Source organism: Poromitra crassiceps (genome assembly GCF_964638095.1).
Source record: "Poromitra crassiceps genome assembly, chromosome: 27".
In the NCBI taxonomy this organism is placed as follows: domain Eukaryota; kingdom Metazoa; phylum Chordata; class Actinopteri; order Beryciformes; family Melamphaidae; genus Poromitra; species Poromitra crassiceps.
This window is the reverse complement of record NC_139650.1, coordinates 13189778-13217103: the sequence shown is the minus strand read 5'-3', so window position 1 is coordinate 13217103 and position 27326 is coordinate 13189778. Positions and strand designations below refer to the sequence as shown.

At 45.5% G+C, this 27326-nt stretch overlaps 1 protein-coding gene across 1 annotated transcript in view; it reads right to left on the bottom strand.

The window, feature by feature from the left end:
• The window catches only part of LOC310799053 (ferroxidase HEPHL1-like), a gene marked incomplete at both ends in the record, with an annotated part of 95672 nt that extends 86520 nt beyond the window's left edge, over positions 1-9152 (bottom strand). Inside the window, 3 exons of the mRNA XM_083661621.1 lie at positions 1596-1843; positions 2813-3018; positions 8988-9152. Coding sequence (XP_083517747.1) covers positions 1596-1843; positions 2813-3018; positions 8988-9152 — 619 coding nt within the window. The remainder of the gene's footprint in view (positions 1-1595; positions 1844-2812; positions 3019-8987) is intronic.
• Positions 9153-27326: the final 18174 nt, after the last annotated feature.

The window sequence follows — 27326 nt, the reverse complement described above, 5'->3', positions numbered from 1 at the left end:
ATTTGAGATGTGAGCCATGTCAGGTCAGTGTCGTAAAAGAATGCCAAAACTACAATGAATGTCCACCAGCTAAATCCCTTGAACATCGATCCTGTACGTCTATAGTTATTTTTATTCTACTTTTCTGCATGATTTTTTAAAATTACATTTGATTAAACTTTTGGAAGCTTTTGGAAGCTCCAAGAAGAAACAAATCAGAGAAATATCCATGTTTGTTTGACCAAAACAAGTGTTTTGATCAAAGCTGGGTTAAATAGCACACTCCCTTAAAGTGTAACTTACCCCCAAAACACTTTTTTTCAGCTTTTAACCAATATATATGACTTTGGGGGTGGCGTGTGAAGAATTCTGGTCAGAATTTCCACATTTGAGACCAAACTGTTACCATTGTACCATTTGCATAATTTTCAGCCGCATAAGTGACCTCTATGGGTTCAGCCCTGCTTTTCTTTTGCCCTCAAAACTGCACAAAATGTGGTACAATCTGACGTCACGTTGTACCCAAAGACTATGGGATTTCAAGATAGTAACTCCCCTACTCCCCCTGTACCCTTTCCCAGCTCCTCACAACTCCAAGCCTATTCCCATGATGTCACAAGCATTTTCCTACCAATATGGCGCTACAATACACACAGCTCATTGGCTGTTTGTGTCACTTGACCTGCATGTTAATCACCTGTTAATTGATTACAATCGCCTGTTATTTTCCTACCAAGATGGCCATGTGGTGATGTAACATAAATACTATCAATAAAAGTCACTATAATCATAAATAGAAATAAAAGGAAGGAAATTGCATTTTATGTTGCTGTAAATCATTCCCAACCTTGTTCATACTAAGGAGCCCTAATTTAGTTCACATTGGGGCCATGGACCCCCAATATGATGAGATTTGGTTTCTCAGATACAAATCAGATTTATTTTTATTTTTTATGTAGCCTAGATATGATTTTTGCAACCAACTTGCCGCAGTGAGTGTGTGTTGTTCAGACTATTTGTCAGTGAGTGAATGGATGCTGCTGCTGCTGCTGTATATTTATGGGGGGGGGGGGGGGGGGGTAAGTCCCCCTTTAAAGGAATTTGCGAAGAAAACAATTTAACTTAAAGTGATGGTACATTTTGCCAGAGCATTTCACATGTTAGAATGTGTATGTGTGATCAGTCCACATTGACTTCTTCAGGTATCTGTGATGTCACTCACTTGCTTTCATAAAAAAAAAAGTCTTAAATGTCATCCAAACAATGGTAATGTGATGTGAAATTATGTAATTTACCTTTATACCTTTTGCATCACATTTTGTCATGATTTATTAGGAGAGATCATTTCTAAAACTCTATATCCATTTAGGAAAGAAATCCTTTTAATTCCTCATTTAATATTCTTTAAAATATATTACTACGGATCCTATAGCCTAGCTATCATTGTGTATCAGTCTGTGTCACTTTTGTCAAGGAGGTATCTAATTTGACATCAAAACTCTTCCAAATACAAAAGTCTTAGTAGTGTCTCTTTGATGCTGTGTGTGTGTGTGTGTGTGTGTGTGTGTGTGTGTGTGTGTGTGTGTGTGTGTGTTCTGTGTATCACTGTACATTACCCTCTGAATCCTTCTCATAGAAGACTCCATGGGGATGCATGGAGTAACTCCTGTTGTTTGCAAAGTTCTTCAGGTGGACCACGATGACATCATCAACCTCGGCCCGCAGTATTGGCCCCAGGAAGCCCAACCATTTAGGCCGGGGGGCCTGGAAACGGTATGTGGCATCCGTGTACTGCCGGAACATCGCCTTCTTATACGAACTGCCGATGCGATGGCGTCCTCCCACCAAGTAGTCAGATGCATGTCTGAGAACAGATATGGATGGAAGGACAGCAGCAACGGCATAAATTTCATCTTAAAACACACAGAAACTAGCTTGTATGCTGTCATTCTTGCTGGTGTCGTGGTGTGTTTGAGAACAAATTTCTCCTATCTGTTTTGCAGCTCTAACAATTAAACATGTCATTGTGATTACATGTTGCTACAGGCTAAAAATGTTGCTACAGGCTAATAACCTGTTACTGGAGCTGTTGCCACCATAGTTGTGCTACAGTAAATCCAATTCACAAACAAACAAAAATCTAGAACAGAAAGCATTGCATTTACAGGGACCAGCAGCAGATTACAGATAACCTTGGTGACGGTCTGACTTCAGGGTGTTACTGACCACCTGGTCATAGGAATTTACTGACACACCTCAAAGTATTTGTGCTGCATATAGCTACAGGTAAGTGAAAGTGATGGAAAAGGCTAAATTGTGCAATGCTAACAATTTGGGTTATGCTTCAAACATCTCTTTAAAACTATGGAATAAGGAAGCTATGCCTCAAATGTGCCTACACCACTATCATACCTGAGACAGACTGGCAATGAGGCAGGAAAACATTTAAATTGTTCTACAGTTCAGTGACAATTATAATACTGAAAGAAACGAACAACAGCCAATGAAGCCTGCAACCTCATGAAAGAAGACAGTCACTAATAATCATGCCTCATCATATTTGAATCTTGGCTTCATATAGTAAAATAAAAAAATATTGCCCATGAAGTATCACTTTCATTGAAAGTTTTAATCAACAAGTCTGCCTTTGTCCCTTGCGTTTCTCGATCACCACACACAGGCTATCTGTCAGCCTACTACACCCCATGCGAGGTTGAGACAGGGCGAATCAACCTGATGATCACTTTTCACACTAGGTCGCGCATGGTCTTCTTCCTATCCGCATGATTACATATTTTCAACACATTTAAAGTTGACCCTGGCTCAAACTCACTTGTCGTTCGCGACTTCGTGGGCGTTTATGAGGTTCCTTCCACTTGGTGCGTAATCCCAGACGTCCTCAATGATTCCCACATAGTAAACTCTCTCCCTGCGCGCCCCTTCCGCGAGGGAGGAAAGAACAGCCAACAAACTCAACAGCTTCAACGTCCCTGCCATGATGTCCAAATGATTTGTCCCGTTAGATGCAGGGCCGAGTGTCTAGCGGGGGTTTGGCTTCAAGAGAGGAAACATCCGTTGACTCCCCATAAGCAGCACGTCAACACTGCGCATTGCATTGCAGCGGGGGCAGCAGCATTATGAAACTCTGGCAAAACACTCGCGCTATTCAGCAGAGAGCAGTGACGGCGACCTGGTGTGGTACAGTAGCTATAGGCTATCTACCATATCAGACCAGACGTGCAGGGATACTCATCTCCTCAGGCTGTTACATTCCTACAATACAAGAATACAATTCCTATAGAATTAGCCAGCCTATAGGCGAAATACATCTGCCTCTTTTGCTTTATTCATCACTTGTTTGTAAAAAAAAAAAAAAATACGCTTATGCCTAAGTGACTTAACTGTAGCCTAACTCTCCAACCAACTTTAAATCCCCTTGGCTTTGCTTTAATTCAGTCGACACAACTGTACTTAGCCTACTGTAGGTCTACTACCTGGGGGAAAGTAGCCTATTGGCTACGTAGCCGACGCACCATTGCAGAATTTCTCTTGCACACATTTCATAACTGGTAGGCAGGCCTGATTATTTAGGTGTAGGCATATCAACAGCCTACCTAATGATGAGTCACTTGATGCGGTGCTGTTTCACTGCTTTAGGTGAAATGGACATTTATAAGCACTAGTGCAGTGCCCGTTCCCCCATGCACCACCCCGTGGGCGCTTCCCCCCCGCACACACACTGCACTCTGTCAGGTCCCCCTAAGGCTAAGCGCAAGTTTGAAGACGATCCGACAAACGGTTCTCGAGATACGCGAAGGACAGACATACAGACAGTCCTGGAATAAGTCCAAATTGCATGAAATTCCGCCGCACTACTTCGAGTTCCCAGGAGCACACTCTCCAAGTTTGAAGTCAATCGGATGAATGGCTATCGAGATAAACCGCTTTTTGTGTTGCCAGTAGGTGGCGCTATGCCAAATTACATGGAATTCAGCTCCCTGCACTCCGTTGAGTCCCCCTAAGCGCACTCCCAGAGTTTGAAGTTTGAAGTCGATCAGATGAATGGTGTGGTGTTTGAAACCAAGTAGCTTAATGATAAATAAAATTGTGCAAAAAAAAAAAAAAAAAAAAAAATGTGTGCACTGTGAGTAGAGCAGAGTGCTCTTAATTGGTTAATACTCAATTGGTGTAAGCTGATTGGCTGCGCCAAGATCAGAGCTAGAGCCGCCTGATTCTGGAATGTTCTGTCCAGGTGCCTTCCAAACTGAGTAGACGTGTCTTTGGCTCTCTCACTGAATAAAGCATTCTGAAGAGACCTGTTTCAGTCTAGTGTTGATTTGTTCCCTTGAAACTAAACCTACAAACATTCTGTTAAGACACAACAAATGGCTATGGAGATCACTGGGTGGAAACGGCAATGGAACCCTATGGAGCCTGAGTTTGAGCGTCTGAGTCTAGCCGGCTGACACTGTTTACAATTTAAAAACTGCGACAGTGCACACAACTTTAACATGACATATTATACATCAAACTCTTGAACTAATTCTGCTCTCACTCAGAATGTCAAAATATAAGTGATGATGTGATGTATACTTTTTGAGATATTAACGTTTGTTTGGCACAACTCATACTAGTTCACTGACATTTGGAGATTTCTGTATAAGAATTGCATTTTTTGGTGATTGGGTGGCGAGCACTTCTGTTCTGGAAATTGGTCAGAAACCCTTATTGTTAGTATAGATAGGAAAGCTCTACGTCCCCTGAATGCCCTATAGGGCTGTAGGGCCGTGGTTGTAAAGTTTCACGAGGCTGTCATAATAGGTCACAATAGGTTATTTTATAAGTGAAGATAATTCACGCATGAATACAATTTGGCTCATTGAATCCACAAGAGTCTCAGCTTTCCAGTCATAGCTATAATTTATGCAATTCCAAGAGTGTTAGGGCCGCCCCAGTAACATAAATATTCAAATAGAAAAATAGGTGAAAATAACATAATGCAGGCAAAAGGCCAAATGGGTTTGAACAAAAACGGCATGGAATTAGCATAAACTGGGCGTGTCTGGAAAGGGGAGACTCGTGGATACCCAGGACCCATTCTCATTCAGATCTCTTGAGGTGAGACTGATAGGACAAGGGACCACCTTTGAAAATGCCCATGCCAGTTTTCCCCTTTTGCCTAAATTTGGATTGGTTTAATTCAAGAGAATGAATGGCACAATGTCATTTTGTGAGCTGGGTAGTTTACCCGCACTGAGCCGGTGAGTTATAGGTGTGAGATGTGTCATTTTCCAAACATCAGAGGATCAGGGCGACACCTGCTGACCGACTGCCTGCAGTACAAGTAAAGAGACCAAGCGGGGGGTAAATTGATGCACTCATGCCTTTACTGTACAAATTCGGGACATCCTAGTCTCACATAGTCAGACCCACCATCGACGTCATCAAGCTTATCTACGGCTGGCACTGCTGCGAGACTATAGGGACACCCTAACTAGATACAGACACACAAAGAATTTGCCTACAACAGTCATTAATAGGCTCTATGGGATTCCTCTTTAGGGGATGGGATTGTTGAGGTTCCTAACTCTAATAATCACAATACACTACACTGGACTCCATGTGCAGCAGTGATACATGATTGATTGATTGATTGATTGATTGATTGATTGATTGATATTTTTATTTAAGTGTCACTGAAAATTCCACTAGCTTCCATGCCACTGATGTGCCACTAGCTGCCACTGTCAGGTCACTGACATTCCACTAGCTGCCACTGACAGGTTACTGACGTTCCACTAGCTGCCACTGACAAGTCATTGACGTTCCACTAGCTTCCACTGACAGGTCATTGACGTGCCACTAGCTTCCACTGACAGGTCACTGACGTGCCACTAGCTTCCACTGACAGGTCACTGACGTGCCACTAGCTTCCACTGACAGGTCACTGACGTGCCACTAGCTTCCACTGACAGGTCACTGATGTGCCACTAGCTGCCACTGACAGGTCATTGACATTCCACTAGCTGCCACTGACAGGTTACTGACGTGCCACTAGCTTCCATTGACAGGTCATTGACGTGCCACTAGCTTCCACTGACAGGTCACTGACGTGCCACTAGCTTCCACTGACAGGTCACTGACGTGCCACTAGCTTCCACTGACAGGTCACTGACGTGCCACTAGCTGCCATTGACAAGTCATTGACGTTCCACTAGCTTCCACTGACAGGTCATTGACGTGCCACTAGCTTCCACTGACAGGTCACTGACGTGCCACTAGCTGCCATTGACAGGTCATTGACGTGCCACTAGCTTCCACTGACAGGTCACTGACGTTCCACTAGCTTCGACTGACAGGTCACTGATGTGCCACTAGCTGCCATTGACAGGTCATTGACATTCCACTAGGTGCCACTGACAGGTCACTGATGTGCCACCATGTGCCACTAGCTGCCACTGACGTACTCCACTGACATGCCACTGAAATTCCATTAGCTTCCACGTGCCACTAAAGTGCCAGTAGCTACTGACAGGGCACTGAAGTTCCACTAGCTGTTTTGGAAATTGTAATCCCTTATACTTTACTGCCCATTGCCCAACACTGACTAGCTATCACTGCGACTGTGTGTCTGCGTGTGTCCCAAAGTCTATACAAACTCCAATATATTGTAGCGTTCCTGGTATTGAAGAGTTAGAGGCTTCTTGCTGGTACAAGGATCTTTATTCACAGTTAGTTATACAACAACTCTAGGCGGCTGTCACACCGATAGCTAGCAGCTATTCCCTTAGGCGGTAACCGGAGACTGACACGCATGCCCAGTTCCCCCCCGGAAAAAAAAAAAACGATTTCAGACAGACAAGTCCGTCTTTTTATTGTCACACGATCACACATCAACACATGCCTGCGGCCACAAACACACTCATGCTGACGGTGGCCGGTGAAATTTGTCCTCTGCATTTGACCCATCCTGGCTTGTCCTTTCCTCCGAGGGGCAGGCCAGGAGCAGTGGTCGCTTTCTCGTACAGCGCCCGGGGACCGACTTCGGGTGTTGTCGTCACTGGTCGGATGACGATGACGATCTGATCTTCTGCATGTTTTTAGTGGGGGGGGGTTATATACGGAGGAACCCCCTGGGGGAGCACGGGGAGAACATGCAAACTCCACACAGAGAGAAAGGCCCTTACGACGAGATACCCCACCTGGGCAGTAGGCACTGAAGATATGGGGGGGAACACAACCACAGCGCCCACAGTGTCCCAGGCGAGAATCGAACTCAGGACCTTCTGACTGTGAGGCGACAGCTCTACCACTGAGCCACCGTGCCCCCCCCGTGGAAGTGGTCCCACAAGCATAGTGTTCCTCTGAATAACACTCCCACACACACGTTCCTATCTGTAGTTGAGACACTACCACTGCTCACCGTTATATGTGTAACACTGATTCGCTACATACTCCCCGCCCAACAATAAGTCAACGCCCACGTTGACACCACACCCACACATCCCCTTGTACCAAAAACATTCCAGCATCTTTATTTCTTTTTTTTTTTCTTACCCACTCTTGATGTTTCCTGTCTAGCTTTTCCCACATATTCCTTCCCCACAATATCTCATGCCATCACACATCATTTCTTTTTTCTTTTTGACAACATTTCCACACCCTCCTCCTTTTTTTTTTTTTTCAATATAACTCTGGAGAACTATATAAGTTCTCCAAATGTCCTGGAGCCCGTGTCTCTCTCCGTGGCCGTGTTAGTCTCTGTGATTCTGCCTGTGGGGCTGATCCCACCTGCAGTGTTTCTGAGACTTCGAGCCCCTGGGTGGTGGCCGTCAGGTCATAGCCGGACGCCCCTCCCTGTGGAAACAGTTCCCTTCTTCTAGCACGTCTAGGTGAAACCGCTGTGTGGCCGAGATCTGGGGGAAGGGTGCACCCCCCTCGGTACGGGGCCAACCTGTCTCGGTGGAGTACCTTCCTGCCACCACGTGGCATCTGCACTCGGTACACCACCTCCCCCATTCTCTCCAAGACCCTGCATGGGCCTGTCCAGTGACAGTCCAGCTTGGGGTTACGCCCTTTCTTTCTCTGGGGCGTGTACACCCAGATCAAGTCCCCCCCTGGAAATGGTTTCCCTTCGCCCTCACGTCATAGTTCCTCTTTTGTCTCATGCCCGCTTTCTCTAGCTGGCCTCGAGCGAAGTTGTGAGCGGACTCTAACCGATCTTGTAGCCTCCTGGCGTACTCTCGCCCCGGGGGTGCATCCAGTGCATCTGGTGGTTTGCCGAACGTCATTTCTGTGGGCGTCCTCAGTTCTCGGCCTAACATGAGCAGCGCGGGTGTGCAGGAGGTGGACTCTTGGGCGGCAGATCTGTAGGCCATGAGGATGAGAGGCAGGTGCGTGTCCCAGTCTTTCTGGTGCTCCTCTGTGAGGATGGCCAACTGCTTTTTCAGTGTCCGATTGAACCTTTCTACCAGGCCATCGCTCTGGGGGTGCAGTGCTGTGGTACGCGTCTTTTTAATGTTCAGTTTCTCGCACATGGTGGCGAACACTCGTGACTCAAAGTTCCTCCCTTGGTCACTGTGGAGTGTCTCCGGTGCTCCGAACCTACTGAACATACCCGCCACCAGTGCGTCGACCACCGTTCCCGCCTCCTGGTCGGGCAGCGCATATGCTTCTGGCCATTTTGTGAAATAGTCCATGGCGACCAGGACGTATCGATTTCCATCGTCTGTGCGCGGAAACGGTCCCATCACGTCCACCGCCACCCTCTCCATGGGCGCTCCTGCTGCTAGCTGCTGGAGCGGTGCGCGAGACTGGTCTAACGGGCCCTTGTACGCTGCGCAGAGGTCGCACCGTCGACAGAAATCCTGCACGTCTCTCCTCATCCTCCCCCAATAGAACCCCTGCCTCAGACGGCGGAGTGTTTTGTTTACACCGAAATGTCCGGTTCCATGTGCAGTTCCATGACCGCTCCTGCACACCGCCTCTCTCAGCGTCGCCGGTACTACCTTCCGCCACTGGCTCTCTCCCGTCGCTGGTTCCTTCCAGGACTTCATCAGTATGCCGTTGCTCAATCTCAAGGTGTCGAACTCTGACCACAGCACCTTGGTTGCGTCGGTGACTCCGGCCACCTCTTCCCACGGCGGCTTTTGGCCCTCTTCTACCCATCGCATTACTGGCCCCAGCTCTAGGTCATTCTCCTGATGGGCCCTCCAATCTGCCGCTTCTGCCACCTGTAGTGCCTTGCATACGGGTCCGTCCCCCGTATGGTTAGGGCATATCCTCGCTTCCTCTTGGAGCTCTCTCTCTCTTCCTTCTCTCTTTTCGCAGTACGTACACCCTCTCTCTGCGCAGGGTCGTCGTGACAGGGCGTCTGCGTTGACGTGGTGCGCCCCTGCCCTGTGTTCTATGGTGAAGTTGTAGTCTGCCATTTTCTCTAACCAGCGGCACACTTGCCCCTCCGGCTCTCGGAAGGACCACAGCCACTGCAGCGCCGAGTGGTCGGTCCGTATGGTGAACCGAGGCTGTCCCAGGAGGTAGTATCTAAAGTGTCGTAGTGCCTCTACTATGGCGAGGAGCTCCCGGCGGGTGACGCAGTAGTTACGTTCTGTTTTATCGAAAGTCTTGCTGTAGTACGCCACCACCCGCTCCCCGTCCGGCCCCACCTGGGACAGCACGGCCCCCATACCCCCGTTGCTGGCATCAGTGTCTAGTAGGAACGGCAGTGCGGGGTCTGGTGCTCTAAGCACCGGAGACTCGGTCAGCGCTTTCTTGAGGGCTTTAAAGGCTAGGTGGCATTCTGTCGTCCAGTGGAAGTCTGCGTTCTTCTCTTTTAGCCTGAACAGTGGTTCCGCTATTTTAGAAAACCCGTTTACGAATTTCCTGTAGTATGAGGCTAGCCCTACGAAGCTCTCGAGGTCGCCTTTGTTTCTGGGGGTGGGCCACTCCACGATCGCCCGAGTCGTCTCTTCCTGGGTGCGAATGCCCCCCGCGCCGATGCCATGCCCTAAGAACTCCACCCTCCTCTTCGGGAAGTGGCACTTATCTGGGTGTAACTTTAGACCCGCCTCTGCTATCTTCTGCAGGACCTTTCATAGCACCCCCACTGCTGCCTGGAACGTGCCCCCATGTGTCAAGATGACATCTAAATACACGACGCATTCGGTTCGGGGAATGTCTCCTAGCAGTTTCTCCATTAACCTCTCGAACGTTGCTGGTGCGTTGCACAGCCCGAAACTGAGTACTCGAAACTGCCACAGCCCCTTCTCGGTGCGGAAGGCGGTCTTTTGTTTGGCATCGTCGCGGAGGGGCACCTGCCAGTACCCGCTACGGAGGTCTAGGGATGAGAACCAGGATGACTCTCCCGCGGCGTCTAACAGTTCCTCGATGATGGGCATCGGGTATGCGTCTTTTTTTGTCACTTTGTTCAGCCCCCTATAGTCTACACAAAATCGCATTTTGGGGCTATTCTTCTTTCTCACCAACACTAGCCCTGACGCCCACGGGCTGTCTGATGGCTCAATGATCCCCGCCCGCAGCATGTTCTCTACAGCTTCGTTCGCTATGTCTCTCCTCGCTGCTGGGACCCGACGGGGATATGACCTGACGGGTCGCGCCCCCTCAGTGTCTATTTCGTGTTCCACCAGGTGGGTACAGCCTAGCTCATCATCCGACATTGCTAAAATGTCCTTATATTCTTTGAGTACTTGCCACAGTTCATCGCTCTGTTGGGGTTCTAAACCTTCACTCTGGCGTTGGTGCAATCCCCTCAGCATCTCTAACCTCTCTGTCTCCCCCTCCGCCTGCGGCGGTGGCTGAGGGTGAGTGTTCGGAGGTGCGCTAGGGGCGTGGTCTTGGGGCGGGGTTTGGTGTAGGACAGGGGTCTGGGTTGGGGGAGGGTTTTGGGGCGGGGCAGGGGTCTGGGCTGGGGTTTCGTGCTCTACAGTGACGCGATATACAGTGATGTTATTTACATTAGCTCTCTCCCCTGGGGCAGTGGGAGGGTGGCCCATCCGTACTATTGACCCTCCTGCGAATGTCAATGTGCTCTTTCCTAGGTCTACTGTGCATTGGTTTAGTGTCAAATAGTCCTCCCCCAGGATGCAGGGTCCCGCCATTTCTACTACCCACACGGGAAACTCCACTGTGTGTTCCCCCACTATTATCCAAACGTACCCCCTCCCCCTCATTGGCATTAACTCACCGGATACTGTCCTCAGCAGCTGTTGACGTTCACCAGCATTGCTGTAGACCCCGTGTCCACTAGGGCGACACAGTATCTCCCCTGTAGGTAGACTGGAACATGGCAGCCGTTCATCGTGCGCGGCCTGCTCTGCATGCTGACGGCTCCGGCGATGCCGTCTACTTCGGGGGAAGACGGAGCCCCACCCCCCCCGCTGCTGTCGGTGGGCTCTCTCCTGCGACGACGTGGCTACGGGGACTGTGAAGTCGGGGACCCGTCTCTCCCCCTCTGGACGGGCCCTGCGCCGTTTCCCTGGTTCCACGTTCTCTGCCGGCATTCTGCTTCCCGATGTCCGGGCCGTCCGCATCTCCAGCAGATCACTCTTCCTCTGCCCCAGCTCATGTTCCGCTGAGTGGGCTGCCGAGCGGGGTTGGGCTGCAGGGTGGCGCTGCGGAGCAGTTGTTCTTTTAGCTGTTGTACTGACTCGGACAGTTCTTTCACCATGTTGCCTTGCTCTGCCAAGGCCATCTTCCACGCTGGCTCTTCTTGTGGCGGACTCTCCGCTGCCATTCTTAGTACGGGGGCGGCCTCCATTCTGCCTCTGCCCGTGTCCCAGCCTTCCACTGTCTCTATCTCCAGCGCCAACTCCAGTGCCGCTCCCAGTGTCTTTGGATGTCTCAGTGTTACTTTCTGGTTCAGGCTCCGTGGCTCGATGGCCTGTATGAAGTAGTTTTTAGCTAACTCTTCCAGTGATTCTGGCGACATCCGTTTGTATACGCGTCTGCTGAGGATCTCAATGTCTGTCGCTAGCGCTCGCAGGCACTCCCCTGGTCGTCTACGCCTGTTACCCAGCTCTGCGACCATCTTCGGCCTTCTTCTTTGCATTGGCCGAAACGCCTGCTCAGTGCTGCCATCACCACGTCTAAGTCTTCTGTATTCGCCATTGCCGCCACACACGTTGTAGCTTCGCCTTCGAGGGACATCACTAAATGACTGGCTTTCTCCTCCTTCGACCAGCCATTCATTTTAGCTGCTGTCTCAAACATCGTGTAATATGCTTCCCACTCGCCTTTACCGTTGTATTTCGGCGGCGGTGTTTCCTTCTTCCCTCGGCGGCCGCCTTCCCTTGTCGCTTCGGTCTGCGCCCCGTCCTGGTCACTTCCTCGCAGGCTAGCTTCGCTGGGCCGCGGCGCAGCTTCCATAGCTGCGGTGGCGATGTTGCCAGGCTCGGTCTTCACTTTCACCGGCCCCCGGCTTCTTCCTATCTTTCCCGCCTGGGTTTCTGTAGTATTGTTTGCATCTACCCACTCGTCTTCCTCTTCGGACGCCTGGCTGTCTGCTTCGGCTCTCTCCTTTCCCGCCTCCCGTTTGAGCCTCTGCCGCTCTTTTTTCAGGAACTTGTTCACCATCTCGCCGATTCCGGAGGCAATATTCACCGTTTTCAACTTCTGACGCCAATGTAGCGTTCCTGGTATTGAAGAGCTAGAGGCTTCTTGCTGGTACAAGGATCTTTATTCACAGTTAGTTATACAACAACTCTAGGCGGCTGTCACACCGATAGCTAGCAGCTATTCCCTTAGGCGGTAACCGGAGACTGACACGCATGCCCAGTTCCCCCCCGGAAGTGGTCCCACAAGCATAGTGTTCCTCTGAATAACACTCCCACACCCACGTTCCTATCTGTAGTCGAGACACTACCACTGCTCACCGTTATTACTACTAATTGTTCTGGGGATTCAAAGTAGAGACCGACCGATACCGTATTTTTTTAGGCCGATGCCGATATTAGGGAGTAAAAACAGAAATCCAATATCGATATATCGTCCGATATTATTATATTATACACATTATATTAAAAAAATTGTTTTGCAATGATCCCTCAAATATCAAACACTTGACAAAGATATGACTTGACATGACTTGAGATATGTAATGTAGGGAGGATATTTTACAGTTTATCAATACACTAAATTGTCCAAAATGACATCAATGCAATGAAACAGTAAACTTAACTGGGAATTTAATAATTATAAATAACTAGAAATACAAAAACACAAATAGAACAAATATAAAATATAACTTGAGTGAAGAAAAAAGATAAAATATACACAACATGCTGTCTATAACTCGATACCGATATATCGGTTAATCGGCCAATATCGGCCGATAATATCGGTGGACCGATATATCGGTCGGGCTCTAATTCAAACCATCAGACTTCCAGTCACAAGATGACTTCCAAATTTACAGATGTTTCCTCCCACATATTACTACTAATTGTTTATGTGTCATTGTTACAACACATCCTTATTTCATTAATCATGTTAATCCATGTTAATCCATGTCCTCCAGATGGTCCCAGGAACACCTCAGTGTTGGTGAGTCCCTCTGGTGAGACAGTGGAGGGGAGTTCAGTGACTCTGACCTGCAGCAGTGATGCCAACCCAGCAGCAAATTACACCTGGTACAAGAAGAATGGAGATCCAGAGGAGAAAGCTTTGAAAACTGGAGCACAGCTTGACTTGGTTTCCATCCAGTCCTCTGACTCTGGAGAGTATCACTGTGAAGCTGAGAATGAGCTGGGGACAAAGAGGTCTGCCTCTGTCTCTGTCAATGTGACATGTGAGTGAAATACAACTAATGTAAAAACAACTAAACACTTTTGATCTGTCAACTCTTGTCTTCTTTATGAACCAGGGAAAGGTTTTGCTGATCATGTATATTTGATCAGCTGTGCCCTGCTTCACTTTCACAACTGGGCACTGTCCAGTAGATATATAGCTGGGGCGCAGTGGAGGGTCAACACAAGTCAACTCAGTGTACATCAACATCCTCAATCCTGTTCCTATTTTCATCTGATCTCTTCCAGCCCCATGGAAATTAACAGCTGCTGTAACTACGACTCTTCTCCTGGTCATCCTCCTCCTCATAGGTCTATTTGTCTTCCTATGGATTAGGTGAGCAATTCTGTTTCACTGTGCTTATGTTCACTTGGGCATTTAAAATCCACTGTGTTCAGGAATTCAGTTGTTCATTCATTCTCCTAACCAGAAGGAAGAGGGCCTCCCAACAACCATCTGGACCTGGAGGAAGACCAGACAACAGGCAGCAGCAGGTGAGGAAGAGGAACTAAACAAGTCCAAAAAGAAAAGTACTTTCCTCCTGCAGTCTGGCTCCTCAGTTCAGACTGCAGAGTCACTCTGTGTCTTCCAGCAGGCTACAACTTGACAGCTCATCTGACTGAGTTTCACTTCATCTCTCTTTCCTCTTCTTCACCCAAATAAATCATCCTCTTCCCATCTTCCTCCTCTTGCACTCAATCAACTTCCTCTCTTGTTTATTACAAACATCTCTACCTTTTCTTCCTGCCTTGTGTTCCTTTACCGACCGCTTCTGTCATAAATTAACAAATTATTGAGACAGTAATCTTTGTTTCTTCATCACTGTGGGTGGTGTATCTTTGACCCTTTCAATCCCGGTTGCTTGTCATGTTGATGGTGGTGAATTTAAAAAGTGTGTTATGCTTTTGCATTTATTCATATTTGGTCTGAATATGACTCAGCTAAATGTGTAAAATATAACACACTGTACAGTATGTCTGCAGTGGGAGGGTGAGGTTCACCAATCAAATTGAAGAACACAGTTCAATCCACAAATACGTTAGTGTTTTGAATAGAAAGGCCTTAATGGGGCATTAATTACTCCAAACACTTTATGGACGTCCATCAGCGACTAGTGGGAATTGCAACGATATCAAGAGAACTGATTTCTTCTCAGGCCCTCCCATCCTCTTGCATGTTATTTTTCAATCAATTTATAGACTATTTATTAGAATATATCCTAGAAATCTGATTTTACTATTCAATTAAAAACAATGGCCATTTGGTGTAATCTGTGGATTCCTGACAAAAAACAAAACAGTCTGATTGTAGAAGAGAACCTACTTGAAATTAAATTACACATTTTTCACTACGCTATGTTGTTGTTTCTTTACTGTCCTACCACATTTTCATAAGTAAAAAATACAAGAAAAATAAAGCACAATAGCTATATTGCTACTCTTTCTTAGCACCATCTGTATTGTTGCACAGTTGAAGATGTAAGTAGGTATAAAGGTAACAGACTGAAATTCCATGGGTGAGATTTTTTGTTTGTTCCTATGGCAGAAAGTGATTTGTCTAAAATGTGATGTCTACCCATCAGCTAAACCCGGGTCGTGTGTCTGACGCATCAGCTGCAGCACAGACACAACCGACAGACCAGCAGGACTACGCCACCGTCCACTTCTTGAAGACACAGACAGATCCTGTCTCCTCCAAAGTCAGACGTCAGAGAAGAGAGGAGGAGACTGTCCATTATGCTGCTGTCAACTTCAAAACACCCCAAACTGATCCTGGGTGAGCCGGCCTGAATGAACCACCAACATAGCACTCTGTCCTTGTTATGAGATTTAAAATGCATGAGTTTTAAACAATGTTCAAGATCTTTATCGATTATAACCATTTTATTACCGTTGTATTTACATGTTCTACCTGTTTTAGTTAATGTTATGAACATCCTCTTATCTTCAGAATGCACTAATATTTTTCCCTCCTCTCAGAACCAGCAGCCATGAAGCTGATGAGGATCCATCTGAGCTGTACAGCAAAGTCCACAAACCCAAGAAGACAAACCCCAGAATCTGAACACAACATGACTTCATGGGCTATTATGAGCCTTTTTCACCAGCAGCCAGGTTGTGTCTAAAAGGCAGGAAGTAACACAGGTGCAAGCAAAACATTAATGAGGGTTTCCAACTTCCAAGCACCTGTGTTATTCCCTGCCTTTTAGACATAAAAAGGCTGAGATGAAAAAGGCGAATCAAGACACATCTTCATTTAAAGCAACCCTCCAGTCAGTTTTGTCATTTTTAAAGTGTAACTAACCTCCAAAACACTTTTTTTCAGCTTTTAACTAATATATATGACTTTGGGGGTGATGTGTGAAGAATTCTGGTCAAAATTTCCACATTTGACACGAAACTGTTGCCATTTGACCATTTGTATCATTTTTCAGCAGCATATCTGGCATAAGCGCCCTCTAAAGGTCGAACACTGCTTCTTTTTTTTTTCTCAAATGAATGGGAGATTAGGGGCACACTGACGTCACAGTGCCCCCAAAGACTATGGGATTTCAAGATAATTACTCCCCTACCCCCCCTGTACCCTTTCGGCTCCTCAGAACTCCAAGCCTATTCCTGTTGAAGTTTGCTCTTAAAATACTGAACCAAACGTCGTCAAAGTTGGCACATGTCTTAATTATAGTTAGTTTCCCGCTGAATGTGTCACTACTTTATTAATATCTTACCTGGATAAGCTCGAATAATGATGTATATATTATCAGTCCGAGTTGGAAGCAGCTGTCTCCAGCCCAGGCAGGCGGGAGCGAGCGGGAGAGAGTCGTACTGTAAACCTCATGCACTAGCTCCAAGCTCCGCGGGCGCGCGCAGCAGAGCAGAGCTCTCTGTGCTCTGAGAGCAGACTGATATTTCCGCAAACAAATATGGTCGCAGTTTAGCGCACATGTAAAATATAACGCTATACTACGACGTGACAACGTGACAAAGCTTCTCTAAACACATCGGCTACTATCATATTTCCCTGCATCCCTCCTACTGAGATTATATCGGTAATGATTTTGGACAGACTGAATGCGCGATGGAGGAGGAGGAGAGCTCTGCAGCTGTGCCCTGAGTAGCCCTGAGAGACACTCGCCTCGCTCCCACTACTGTGCCCGTCTGTGAAAAGCGTCCTGTCCAGTCGCACCTTCGCAAACAGATGCGGGATTCCCTCAATCCTGTACCCAATCTCAGACTGTATTCTCCAAATCGCACACCAGCTATTTCTGTCTGTGTGTGTTTGTTGCTCCGTGAGGTTAGAGCGCCCCATGCATGCAGCAGGCTGTTTCGCCAGCCTGGGTCTGGCAGGAGGGAGGAGGCGCAGCCTGCCCTGCACTGCGCTGAGAGGAAAACTTTTGCACAACTTTTAACACATTGACTGCCAGCCCTTTTTTCAATGCTGTAGGTAGCTTCTGCCAGGCCGTTTTTTGAGGATTCTGGCTCATTTTACAAGAGCCGAGGATTCTTTTCTGCTTGGAGTTTGTGAACACGAAGTTCACAAAAGTACTAATAGAATGTGTGCTTTCTCTGTCTAAAAGAGTTAGTTTGTAGAGTTAGTAGTTATGTAGATATTAGCCGTTGAGTACAGCATGGTTTCAGCTGTCTGAGAGTGAAAGCTGAGATAATCGCAGTTTTGTGAAATTCAATCAAACAGGCAGAACAGTCACTTTAACCATTTATTTTTGGCATCAGTGAGAGATCAGACATCCAAACAATATAGTTCCGAACGCCCTCTCCTTCAACTCCTCCCTCCGTGGGCGTGTCTAGTGGCTTTCAGCCTGCGTTTGTCACAAGCGAGTGCTCTGCTGCAGCCTCCCTCCCTGGCAGCGAGTTTGAGCAGCCTCCCTCCCCGCCTACAGTATGAGAATGAGGCTCGTTCGTTTCTGGGTTTTCGGAATGCGTGCGATTCTGGCCTTTCTGCGGGCGTTTCAAAGTGTGTTTTACCCATAATATATTATGCAAATTTGCAATCCCCCGTGTGCTGCTGCTGGCGCGGCCCGAGAGCGGCGAGTCTGGTGACTGATGACTGTAAAATCGGCAAGCCATTCCTTGAGAATGGAGGAAGCAGCCGCGGGAGGCGGCTGCTTTTGGTTGACTTTCTCTCTGTCGGGAGGGCACCGTCGCCACCTAGCTGGTCGGTAAAATAGATTATACACATTCTCTTCCTCCAATTCTGCTATAGGAGACGTAAAAGGGGTTGATCGATGTCCCACCGTCAAAAAAAAAAAATGTTTATGTAAGCCGAGATATCTCGTCCTTGGCACTTAACGGTTGGATCATGTAAGCCGAGATATCTCGTCCATGGCACTCAACGTGTTAACAAGAATCACGAAAAGCCCCCAAACTAAAATGAAAAAGGGACTATATGGCAACTTGGACGAGGGAATGACGTAGAGAAATCTCGCATTGTGTTACCCCAGAACGGGGGGTTTGTCGTATTGTGCGGTGTGCTGCTGTAACGAGCCCACGTCACTTTGCTCTCGTAACGTAGTTTAACACACTGCCATAGAGAAACATGCAGAAAAATAATTAAATTTCTAGTTCGCCACTGAATTACCAAATTGATATAACTTTCAACCATTTTGAGCAAAGCTCTTTCCAAACAGGCCACCAGCGTTGGCTAATTGTTGATATTTATAAAGATATGGCCCCTCTCAAATAAATTATTTTTGAGGCAGTAGGCAAACTGTAATGGCGTCGATTTCCGAAAAAGAATCTCGACTTGAACAAAGCCAAAGAGTCCAGTATAGACAAGAGCATATGTCATTTCTTGGTTTTTTCCATAGGTATTTTCAAATCACTGTTCTGATACATATGTAGGGGGTTAGTGCCCCTTTAAGCTATTTCATGTGTAGCCATGTTTTTTCCTGCTCTGCTAATTAGCCAAAGTGTTGCCACTGTATTTTGTTGACAAATAACCTTATTTTGGGCTCAAAGTCTTAAATTGGATCACGCACTAGAAACGGGTGCTGACGTCAGACTTCACGGTTGTCAACGCTCACTTATGCAGACGTGTCATACAATTTTTAATATTACAGTGAATACAATCTGCCCTTAGCTTGTTAGCCGTTAGCTAGCCCTACGTTTGCTAACGTAGTGTTCTGGCCGTTCTGGCTCAAAACGCAGAGATAGTCACTTTTAACCAGTTCGAGTTACGTTCTTTCCATATCTTTTCCTTATAAGCCCACCAGCTTTGATATCTGTTGGCTGGTTATGTTGATATTTATAACAAATCTGTGGCTTCTGGATTACATTTTGTGGAGATAGAGGCAGCCATACTGTTTCTGGTCTACCGTCTGGAAGGGAGACAGAGATTGTATTGAAGGTAGGAGCGAGGCTCTTATCGTTTTTGGACAACAGTGCTCCAGCCATGATGTTGCAGTGGAACAAGTTAGAAGCCTTTGGTTCTTACCAATAGATGAACTTTGGTGCAGAAGATTAGACTGGTGATCAGGGGCGGACTGGGATCATAATTCAGGCCGGGCATTAGATACCAAGCAGGCCAGGCCGATACGGGCCGACGCGCGTGCCGCCGGCGGAAAATTTGGGGCGTTTGAAGCCCAATTTGGGCCGTTTGAAGCCAGATTTGGGTCGTTTAAAGCCAGATTTGGGCCGTTTGAAGCCCAATTTGGGCCGTTTGAAGCCAGATTTGGGTCGTTTAAAGCCAGATTTGGGCTGTTTGAAGCCCGATTTGGGCCGTTTGAAGCCCAATTTGGGCCGTTTGAAGCCCAATTTGGGCCAAGTCTAATTTTACAATGAGATGCACCCACTTTAAACCTGAATAAAGTAATAAAACCACTAGTAAACCAGTAGGCGGCGCCTGGCCTGCTGTTCAGTGAGTGGCCTGGCCTGCAAAAAAAAAAAAAAAAAATTGGCAGGCCAGGCCAGGCCAGGTAGACACAATGAGATTTAAAATGTGTTTGTCAGGAGAGACCAGGCCAAGAAGGCAGCATCATGACAACCATCAAAGTGAAGGATGTAAAATACAATGTACATATTATGTAAAGTGCTTGTGGAGCCGTTCCATGTGTGAAAACATAACAATGTGTGAAGATTATCCTGCTGAACACAGGTTCGCGTTTGAATAAGCTTGCATTAACCACAGACCTTATTTAAAGCATCGCGTCAAAAACCCATTCAAAAATCCCATAGGCAGAAACAGTGAAGAACCTGGAAGTGTTAGCATCCATGTTTTCCGGACTCATTCCTCCGGTACTCTAGTCAGTGTCTTGTCTGTGCCTTATTTGATTGGTTGGTGCTGACCTTGGGTGGATCATTGGTTCCTTTCGGGGAATGGAGTTTACTCGCCTCCAAACTTTTACACTTTTAATTTTTTGAACTTTTGAATGGCAGTGTATCTCCTTTTTTATCATTTATTTTGTAATTATGTTTCTTCTTCACATTCACTTTTATCTGTTTACATCTGTGTTTAGTTGCATGCCTGTTCATTTTCTAGTTCTATCCATCTAGCCCTGTATTAGGCTACCTTGTATTCATTTTTTATTCATTTATGTAAATTATTCAACTGTTTTATGTATTTAATAGTGGTAAATTCATCATCATCATCATTATTGATATTATTATTATTGTTGTTGTTTTTGTTGTGTGAAAGCACTTTGCTTCATATTTTCTGCTCAACACAGCTCAGCTCTATAGACAGTTTTCACAGAATTGTGTTGCTAGGGAATCTAGCTTATTTTCTGTCAGCTATTGTATTATCAAAGACTGTAACAGGAAGTAAGTAGGAACAATTTAGAATGTTTATAAAGTTTACAATGTTTGTCAATGTTGTCGTTATCGTTATTATATCAGTGACAGCAAGATAACAGGCAGCTGTAATTGAGCTTGTTGCAGGAAGCCTGTTTGTTTACCCTGTCTGTCTGCTGTCCATCACAAAAGATCCTGTTCCTCTGCTCCTCCACATGATCCACATGTTATTCCAGCTCAAATCAATCAAATTCAACTGCATCATCCATGATCTCCAAATCAAATAAATATCAGGTGTGTTTTTAGCATGCTAGGTTTATTGAGCTATAGCTAGCTACTGGGTTATCTCTGCTCGTTGGAGGAATGGAACAAAAATCGCAATGTAATAAAATCTGCCCAGTCCTTGAATGGGTTCAAAAACCAACTGAACAAATTGTTGCTGAGTAACTTATTGTAGCCTCGAGCTTTGTGTCCCGGCTGATATTAAGATTGTGTTTTTATGTATTATTTGTATTATTGTTATTTTTATATTACTATGGATAATTGTTTGGGTGAGTGATGGACTCGTTGCTTGATCTGTGCTGTATATATGATGTTATGTGTTGCTGTATGTCTTGTTTCCATAAGACCAGGGACCATGATGTAAATAAGTGCTTGCACTTTCTCATGTTTTTATCCCTTTGATGCTCTTTTATTATCCACAATTAAATCATTCATTCATTCAACCCTGTGACAGATTTTTCAGACTACTCTAGAGAGATCATGCACACCAAATTATATATTTTTGTACATGCCGTCAATGGCAAACAGGTGAAAACAGAAGAGAACATGTTGCAGACTCCAGCTCCATAGAAAATATGGGGGCCATTTTGTGTCAAAAAGGCAGGGTAAACACAGTTGCAAGCAAAAGACTAATGAGGGTTTCCAACTTCGATGATTGTAAGTTGGAAACCCTCATTACTGTTTTGCTTGCACCTGTGTTTACCCTGCCTTTTTTACACAAAAGTGCCCCTGTGAAAAGGGTCTATTGATAACACTTGGGCCTTGGTTCTTCTCGATAGAGGAAACACAACCAAGCCCTGATACAATATAGACCACAACACCTGATGGTCTTCATGCAATCAATCAGCCTAAACCATTCAGGGTAAAGTAGGAGGTCCCAGTAATCAGAGAAATCAGCTGCTGTAGTGACTGGCTTGAATGAAAACCTGCACACTCTCAGGTCTTGATGGCCTACAGAGGAGAGAGAAAACACATGCTTCTTTTTCCTTCCAACATGCAACATGCTATTATTTGAATAGCTGCTCTATGAGTATCAATGAGATTGAGATCTTATTTTGTTTCATGGAATCAGAAATGATCTTAACTCCTGCAAGTCCAACACAGACACTGAAAACAACACTGCAAACACAAAGGAGCACATTAAGACCTATAGGCAAGAAACACGATGCAATGCTAAACTCCTGTCACTAGATGGCGGGCAAGGTCTATCCTTTCAACAGCTTCCCCACAACTTGCCCAGATGCACATTATTGAACCACGTCAGCTCAAACTGGGCTAACAAAACATGGGCCCCGTTCCAATACCCATACTTGTACTTCTTTCTTGTAGTATGTACTGCCGCTGCCCTCACAAAGTATGGATTGTAGTGTGCAGCATGCATGCAAAATGCATACTATTGGGACACACTACATCTGTCGTCACGTGAGCTTCCTGAACTCCGACCTCTTGCTCACTTCCGCCGATGTCCGCAGCGCCACATTTGAGTTTTTTTTATTTTTTTTATTCAATAAACAAAGTCTGGCAGTAACAAACAGTACATTATACAAAACATTCAGACTAAACATTTACAAAATTGGAACAGACAATCAAATAAACAAAATAAAATAAAGCAAAAACATTAAGTCAGAGATCTAAACAGGAATCAAGATATGCATGTTTTGGTACACACCATGCTTGTTTGGTTTTAACATAAAGTTAATTATCTCATTCATGAACACGCAGCTCAGTCAGTGCGACGTAACTCCAGTAGGTGGCGGTAATGCACAAAAAGTTGTTTGCCAACCGCCATAAAACATTAGAAGAAGAAGAAGAAGACATAACTTCCTGCTGCGCAAAGGATTGTGGGGAAGTTTGGCTGAAGCAGCATGCATCGATGCATACTCCGAAATAGGAGCTGATGTAGTACAACATCCTGGTACTCTTGGCATACTGCATCTGCACTATGTATTGGGACATACTAAATCTTTTTTTGCCTACTAAATAGTATGGAAGTATGGGTATTGGAACGGGGCCATGGAGGCTAGTGTCCATGAGTTTTCAGCGCCATACAGTTTTCTAATGCGGTTTTTTTCTCTCATAATCTGGTAAAGAGCAGGGCAAAATGGCGCCTGCGGGTGCACTCGACTGAGCATGGGCGGTCTGTGTGTGAGGTTTGTGAGGTCCTAGAGTTCACAGTATATAGGTCAGACGGACCAGGTCAGATACAGGCCTGTCATCTCCACAGCACCTCACATCCCATAGAGTACCGCAGGGATGACATCTTTTTGTAGTCGGAAGGCCCAAGTCCCGGACTTATCTTACGGGGCAAAAGTCAATAGGGTTTTAGAATGGGGATTTCACTTAAATACATAAAATAAGGTGAATGAATGAATGAATTTATTTGTACACCACAAACATACAGTACAAAATAATTCATCAGGATGATCAAAATTGTGGTCCCGACATGGCCGTAACTAGCTATGAGGACGGGGAGGTCCGGACCTCCCCTAATATTTCAAAGAAAAAAATAAAACAATCTGCATGGAAAAGCATGAAAAACATGGGATCGCTTTTATTTTGAAACGAAAGGCAGGTCAGGCAGGAAGTCATCTGACGCCGCGTCCGCGGTAACTTGATTCCGAGAGAGCAGCAGCATGGTGGTGAGTGATGACTGTCTGCCTGGCGAGATAATTGAAGGTGAGCGAGCTGCGAGACATGTTGTACCTTACAGTACAAAATAATTCATCAGGATGATCAAAATTGTGGTCCCGACATGGCCGTAACTAGCTATGAGGACGGGGAGGTCCGGACCTCCCCTAATATTTCAAAGAAAAAAATAAAACAATCTGCATGGAAAAGCATGAAAAACATGGGATCGCTTTTATTTTGAAACGAAAGGCAGGTCAGGCAGGAAGTCATCTGACGCCGCGTCCGCGGTAACTTGATTCCGAGAGAGCAGCAGCATGGTGGTGAGTGATGACTGTCTGCCTGGCGAGATAATTGAAGGTGAGCGAGCTGCGAGACAGTGAGCGAGTGAACGACAGACAGTGAGTGACACTGACAGATTTTTTAACAACAACCAAGAAAGTAAGTGTCTAGTCTGTCTCTTAAGTAATGTTACCTGTGTGACACGTTGGGATGCTACTGGCTAATCATGCATGATGCCAATTGCCAAGCTCCCGAAGTCAGGTATGCAGGTGGCTATATGCATGGTTTCAGTTTCATGACCCAATAAGTAACAAAAAGAGGTGGTGTAAAGTTAAAAACAACATAATATATTTTATTTTATTTTTCAATCGTTCCTATCAGGAATAAATAAATGTCCCTCTGTATGTTTTTTTTTATTATCGATGATGACTTTGTGTGTTGTGTACGGCTTGGGTTGTGTACCTGTGTTTGTAGGTGTCATTTTGATATGAATTCGGCTAAAACAGTTTGTGTTTGTTAGTTACAATTATGTTGACAGGAGAGCTGAGCAGGTGGTGACATGAAAGAGAATATACTGAATAATGACATCACAACAGTATAATCCTAACGTTGATTTAAAATGATATATTACTCTAAATATGGCTAAAAAAAGGGGTGGGGGGGAACTTTTTTTTTTTTAAATCCCCCTCCCCTTGCTGGACCTCCCCTATTTCGGAACCCTGGTTACGGCCCTGGGTCCCGACACAACAAACATCAAAGGTCTGTGGTTAACAAAAGTTTATTGGAACAGTCATTTGGGTTCAGCAGGATAATCTTCACAAACATGAATCACTTTTATGCCTTTTGAAGCATTTTCTAAAAATCACATTTAATAAAACATTTATACGTTTCAAAAGTCATAAAAGATATTCACGTTTGTGAAGATTATCCTGCTGAAGCTAAAAACCCCATTGACTTTTCCCTGTAAGATCCAGGAAGTCCGGGACTTCCGCCTTCTGACTACAAAAAGACATCATCCCTGCAGTACTCTATAGACTCTTTTTCTCGGGGGCCATTTTGTGTCGAAAAGGCAGGGTAAACACAGGTGACGGCCGTAAAGTAGTTTGCCACTGAATGACCAAATTTATATAACTTTCAACCATTTTGAACAACGCTGTTTCCATACAGGCCACCAGCGTTGGCTAGTTGTTGATATTTATAAAGATTTTGTAGCTCTCATATAACGTTTTTCTTGATGCGGTGGGCAAACTGTCATGGCACTGTTTCCGGTAAAAAAAAATCTGAAGTTTCCGTCTGAGCACAGCCAAAGAGTCAAGGGCGTCGTTTTGGTCTCAAGGTTGGTAGGGTCGAGGACGGCAGGAGGGGAGGCGGCTTTGAAAAAATGTGAGCTTTTTTTTTTAACCTTTTTTAGCCATATTTAGAGGAATATCTAATTTTAAATTAAAAAAATTAGGTTTCTTTTAACCTTTTTTAGCCATATTTATGTGTCCTGTCAGCATAATTGTAACTAACAAACACAAACTGTAGGTTTAGCCATCTAATCATGTTCTTTCACAAACAGCCGGTTTGGAAAGAAAACATTGCCACTGAAACCCACACACCATGCATAAAAGAATGTGCACTGACTTATACTAACTTTCACTTACCAGTAATATTACAGTGATTTGTGTTTTGATTTGAGACGAGAGGATGAGCTGAGCTCACAGCTGCAGTTCTCCTGCCCTCTGAAAACCACATAGGCTACAAGTGGCTTCGTTCCTCCCCTCCCCACCACACACACACAGACACACACACACACACACACAAATGATACTGCCTCGATTCTGAAGTAAGCCCAAGCGATCTTCAGTTAAAATCATCATTGTATTGTTTATAGCAAATTTAATAAAAGGTAAACTCTATAGGAAGATAGTTGGCAGACAGGCAGCAGCGCGCAGCAGCCACGCTGCCTGTGTGGATGCCGCGGGCGTGCCAGCCGCAGCAAGCACGCCACGCACACGCACACGCCACGCACATGCAAGATGTGTGTCCCGGCCGTAAGAAAAGGCTGCAGCGTCCCTGTCTACAGCCTCTAGCCTGTCACAGTTTGACAGCCTGGGGCACAAATGCGACGCGTGATGCGCGTCGGACTTTCAGTAATAAAATTACAACAATGACGTCTCGTTTTGCTACCCTAACGTAACAAGTTACTTACAGTTGCTGCAGGGGGACCGACCCCTCTTTTTCCGAGCGGGAGGAGGAGGAGGAGGCGGTGGCATGTCGGTGTGTTAGTAGTGTGTCAGAGCCATGTGTGTGGGTGGGCGTTTGTTTGGTCATCAGCCAAATGAGCCAATCAAACGGGTTTTTTTGGATTGGCCCATTCAGTTGTGAAAAACAGGGGTAAATGTAACTTTGAACATATTGCAAACTAATTTCACTCAATAATGGTCGGGTCAATTCTATCCTTGCAAAATATGGGGAGACAATCTAAATGGATTTCTAGGTTGAAAAGACGTTTCAAAAACGTTTAGGGTCAACGTTGGAAAAAACGCGCAAGAAAGGTTAGGGTTAGTTTGTGAACGTTTTTTCATCGACTATTTGCAGACCTTGATTAAACGTTCACATTTAGAGCATATTTCTTAAATATATCTTAAAATATCTTAAATTAAAAATGCAACACCTCACACAGGATTTGAACCACATTCTCCCACGGCGCTCTACGAACTGAGCTATACATTTACTTATAATAGATAGGGCGCCGGGCACATATATACTCTATCTCGCACACAACTTGTAGACTACACGACTGTACGATACCACAGGCTCAACGATCGGGAGGACAGGTTATTTTATGTGATGTGTACGAGACTATTATATTATGTAACAGACTAAAATTATGTTGACTGTGTGTGTGCGTCTATAGTCTGTAGGCTGTACGGCTTCAGAGGTTAACTTAATTTAACACCAGCAACTCAGGGGGTACACAGAGCCTCGTATACACTCTGTTACAATAACATAGCGTGCCCACTGCCCAGAGAACCTCGCTCCACACGTATTAAGACCGGTGCAGACTTGCTTTCGTCTAGTCAGTCACAGCTAGTGACTACTATGTACTTGCGCATGTGTGTTACTGCAGGAACTCAATTCATTATTTTATAGTATTGCCTAAAGTATTAACCATAGTTGTGTCCTGGAAGCTTTTTGCTGGCACCACATAGCCTATATAGTCCCATATTTATGATATTTCATGTGACATAAAATGAGTTGAAATGTAGTGTTTGTGTAGACCAGATTTCAACTCTCAGTTACACAATAAATTGGACAAATGCCAATTAACACACTATCAATATTGTCTCTATTTCAAGTTACAGCAAATGTTTGAACAATATGATTAACCAAATTGTGTTTTTTGACACGTTGACGTTGTAACTGCATTTTAGCCGGTTGAAAAGAGGGTGAAATTAGGTCTTAGACGTTCAAACCCAATATCAGCCAGATTTCAACTAAAAATCAACATTGAAAAAACGTTTTGTGCTCGCTGGGTACGCTGCATACGTAGACTTATAAGCTGTGCTCACACCGAGATATTTATTTTTCGCTCTGTCGCTTGATTCAACCCTTTGCAATCGCTCT